The sequence below is a fragment of the Coffea eugenioides genome, chromosome 5 (genome assembly GCF_003713205.1).
Source record: "Coffea eugenioides isolate CCC68of chromosome 5, Ceug_1.0, whole genome shotgun sequence".
In the NCBI taxonomy this organism is placed as follows: Eukaryota; Viridiplantae; Streptophyta; class Magnoliopsida; order Gentianales; family Rubiaceae; genus Coffea; species Coffea eugenioides.
Window position 1 is genome coordinate 42216870 of NC_040039.1, and position 4556 is coordinate 42221425.

General features: G+C 40.9%; 1 protein-coding gene across 1 annotated transcript; it reads left to right on the top strand.

The window, feature by feature from the left end:
- The first annotated feature begins 532 nt into the window (after positions 1-532).
- On the top strand, positions 533-4297 carry LOC113771702 (putative late blight resistance protein homolog R1A-3). The gene has a single exon (XM_027316271.1). The coding sequence runs from the start codon at positions 533-535 to the stop codon at positions 4295-4297; it is 3765 nt and encodes a 1254-aa protein (XP_027172072.1).
- Positions 4298-4556: the final 259 nt, after the last annotated feature.

Below are 4556 nucleotides of genomic sequence, written 5' to 3' on the forward strand. Positions count from 1 at the left end.
GCAGTATGATGCGATTAACCCGGTTTCGAAATTAGTGCCGCTAGATGTATTAAAAGATTGTTAAGAGCGTAATTAATGCTGTATTATTCAAACATTTGGACTAATGACTAAGGGAAGTGCACGTTTTACTTAAAGCCATTGTAGACAGCTCTCAATGTGAAAAGCTGTTGTTTGATGGCAAGGCAATAAACATGGAAATCAATAGAGCCCAAAGCATTAAAACTTCTATTTGTTATAAAACACCATACCATAACTTCTATTTGTACCATTCAAGCAATTGGACTAGTGGATAACGCATGTGCAGTGGGTCTTTTTTTTTCTTTCAATCATACAAGAAGTATCCGATGACTATTTGTCATTTACTTTCTGGACACTAGCAATCAACGTGCAGAAAAGGGGAGAGCACTTGTTTTTGAGGTTTTGCAGATCTTTCTCCTCTTATTTGAGATCTCCTTTCATATTTGAGAACTGTTTCATCTCTTAAACTGAGATCGATACATTCTGGTTCCCTTGTTGATCTTCCTTTTATTAGATGGCCTCCACTAGTATCACTTGTATTACTTCCATCTTGGATGATCTGCAAGCGCTGGAGAACGATTATCCAGAATTTCCAAATTGGCCGCAGAAGTACCTGAGACGCATGAGACACATGCCAAGATATCTGAGAACATTTCTTCTGTGTGCGAGAAAATACAGCAACGGTGATGTGCAATTACTATTTGACAACAAAAAGAACCAGGCAAATAATCATCATGCAAGCCTAGAAGCTCTGGCAGTTCGCATTGGAGAAGCCATTCCCAAGTGGGCAAAGGAGATCCAATCTTCTGATCAGCCCTGGAAAGTGGTCCATGATTTAGAAAAAGACATGGAATCCTTCGAACAAGAAATTTGCGACTGGTACGTCTTTTTCTTGGGTTCCTCGTCACGGCAGTCCAGTAATTCGGTCGTTCGAAAAGATGACCTTATGGAATTCATGGATTCTCTTCTGGAGAATCTAGTGAATTATCTTCCAAGGAGTCGGCTGGCACATCAAGTTGGACTAATTAAAGCCCTTGAAGAGAAGCTGGCGTTCATGAAAAACTTCATCCGTTTTCTCACACTGCATGGCGTTGAAAACACAGAATTGGGACCTTTGTTGGTTCACACTGAAGCTGTGGCTATCAATGCAGCAGGCCTCTCTTATAAGTTCCAGTTTAAGAAGGGTTTCGGATCGCCCAAGGATATCAAGGAAAGCATTTCGGAACTGCCGCAGAAGATTATTCCTGTTGAACCGCAAGTCCTTGAGACTTGTATCCAGGCCCTGATTGCTTCAAAATTATCAAGACAATCATACGGAGATACAGATGAGCGCATATTGAGAGACTTCTACCATTCTCTCCTGTGTAATCTTTGGGAGAAACTAAAGCATGGTACTTGTCCTGTGATTTTGCGTCAACTACAAATGTTTTACGAGGGGCTCAATTCCTTGAGAACCATTTTGAAGGAGAAGCCAAAGGAGTTCGATGAGAAAGTAAGAGATCCTACTCGAGTCGTGAAATGTTATGGAGGAGATTTTATTTCCCCACTCTCTCTGAATGCAATCAAAGACGCCATACAAGCCAAGGATATGGATATCGTGTGTTCTGAGTTATTGGAAATAATTAAGCTCATCGATGCAGTAATCACAGAGAAGTGTCCAGAATCATCATCATTCACTTTTCCTACGACCAATGGACTGGGCTTTGTTGATTCCCTTCTAGAAAAGATGATGGATGTGACAAGTTCTGAGGCCGGCTCGATTGCTTTGATCGATCATCCAATTCAAAAAGTCCAGGAAGTACTTGTTTGTTTACGTTCTTTGCTGTGGAAAATTGTGGAGCTGCAAAATGAAGATGAGGAGGTCCAGGCAATTTGGAATCGTATTGTTGGGGTGGCATACAGGATAGAGCTTTTTATTGACTCCTTAATAACTGGAAATATCTTAGATTCTTCTTCAATGTCCATTCATTCCATTTTAGAAGAAATGAACATCATTAAAGCTGCGGCCTTGAAGATTTGTGATAGCGACAGACTTGGTGGAAAAGTTAAGGAAGTAACGAAGAGATTCAATCACATGCCACAAGAAGGAAGTAAGCCAATAGTCAATGATGTGGTGGTGGGATTCGAGGATGAGACGGCATCGATAATCAATGGACTCAGATATGGATCACGCCAAGTGAAAATTGTTTCCATTGTGGGTATGCCGGGATGCGGTAAGACAACTTTGGCTAGAAAAGTGTACAATGATTCTTCAGTGAATTCCCATTTTCAAGAGCGTGCTTGGTGTACTGTTTCTCAAATATATCAAAAGAGAAATCTGTTGCTTCAAATTTTGACTTGTATTGAGTCCAAGCTTCCTGAGGATGTTTTTAAGATGGGTGAAGAAGATCTGGCTCTTCAAGTCAAAAGACGTTTGCTGAAAAACAGATATCTCATTGTTTTGGACGATGTATGGGACATTGATGCATGGAACGGATTGGAAGCCTCATTCCCTGATGATGGAAATGGAAGTAGAGTTATCTTGACAAGTCGGCTCCGTGGTGTTGTTCCGCAAGACAAACTCGACCATGAACCATATTCTCTTCGTCAACTCGCTCCTAATGAGAGCTGGGATTTGCTAAAAGGGAAGTTATATCCTGGACAAGATTTGGCTCCTCCAGAACTATGTGAAATTCGACAGCAAGTCATGGAAATGTGTCAAGGACTACCTCTTACGGTTGTCATTCTTGCCGGGATTCTCTCAAGGATGGACCCAAATGGTTGGAAAGAAGCTGTGGAAGGTTTAAGTTCGAGGAATGTTTCTAGTACGGAACAGTGTATCGCTACATTAGAGCTCAGTTACAAACATTTACCTGATACTTTGAAGGCATGTTTTCTTTATTTTGCAGCCTTTCCAGAAGACCATGAACACAATACCAAGAGGTTGATTTCTCTATGGGTCGCCGAAGGATATGTTCAAAAAACTCATCCCAAGAGATCAGAGGATGTGGCAAATGATTACCTGATGGAACTTATTAGCAGAAGCTTAGTCATAGTTTCGAAACCAAGATCCATTGATGGGGTCAAAGCTTGTCGCATTCACGATTTGTTATATGAGTTTTGTGTGACAAAAGCCAAAGAAGAAAAGCTTTTGCAGCGGGTGCGCAGGTATGATGACTTGTCTGCTTTCACTGTGCCATGCTACCTACGCCGCTTATGCATTATTGATTCTAAGCTCGAGCACTTTGACAACTTGAGGTTATTTTCTCCTGCCATACGCAGTCTATTATTATTCAGTCACGATGAAGACAGTATTAGTTTTGACCTCCGATTCATTTTTCACATCATGAAACTTGTTAGAGTGTTAGATTTGAGCCAAATTGGACTCGACCCCTTTCCTAGAGAGGTAGAACTGCTTGTTCACTTGCGCTACTTGGCGATTCTAGGTCGAGGTAAAATCAGTCTCCCATCATCAGTATGCAATCTCCCGAACTTGGAAACTTTGATTTGGCGAAATTCTTCAACTCATCGTTCAGTTTCACTACCAGATACCATATGGAACCTGAAGAAACTAAGGCATTTACAGCTAATTGATGAGGTCGATAAGCATTATTGTTTTTTTTTCCCTAGAGACAATCTTGACAACTCGTCACAGTTGCTTGACTTAGATTTCTTGTCCTGTTTGTCTCTCGATCCTGAGGAAAACATCAGCAAACTGTTGAGAAAGTTTCCAAATATCCGCAAGCTGAGATGCTCTGTCAATCTCAAGCCAGGTGTTCAATATCATGTAGCAATGAATTGTCTAAGTCAGTTGGAATCACTCAGTCTGGGTTGCGTTATTTACGCCGGTGACCGATATCAGTTAGATTTCCAATTTCCTTTGACTATTAAAAAATTGACCCTATCTTATTTTCGCATGCCATGGAGCAAAATGGCAGCAATTGGAAATCTACCCAATCTTGAGGTGCTCAAATTACTCAAACAAGCCTTTGAGGGGGAAATATGGGAAATGGAAGTAGAGAAGTTCCCTAAAGTTTGTTTCTTGAAATTAGCTTCCTTGAACATTGCGAAGTGGACAGCCTCCTCCGAGTACGACGAGCAGGACTATTTTCCTGGTCTCCAGAAGTTAGTATTGGATCGCTGTGGAGCATTGCAGGAGATCCCTTCTTGTTTGAGAAATAGTTCTGCCCTTGAAATAATTGAGGTGTCAAAATGTCCCAACTGTACCAGTTCATTAGAAGAAATTCAGGAAGAGCAAAGAAGCAACGGAAATACCGATCTGAAGATCCTTATCTCATAATGGACGATTGATCTCCTCAAGTAAGTTTTGTAAGTCCTTTACTTGTGTACTGCTACGGGTTATGTGTATCTGTTTAGCATCAAGATCAAGTTGTTCTTTTTCTTAATTAGTTCTGGAAAGCTGCAAGTTTTTGGAGGAGATCCCTTCTTGTTAGGAAAAGCTATCAACTCTTGAAATACTTGAGGTGTCTAAATGTCCCAACCGTACCAGTTCATTGGAGGAAATTCAGGAAGAGCAATTAAGCAGGGGAAATACACTG

Bases quoted from the DNA above. Each gene is read 5' to 3' on its own strand.
- LOC113771702 (XM_027316271.1), top strand. From the start codon at position 533: ATGGCCTCCACTAGTATCACTTGTATTACTTCCATCTTGGATGATCTG.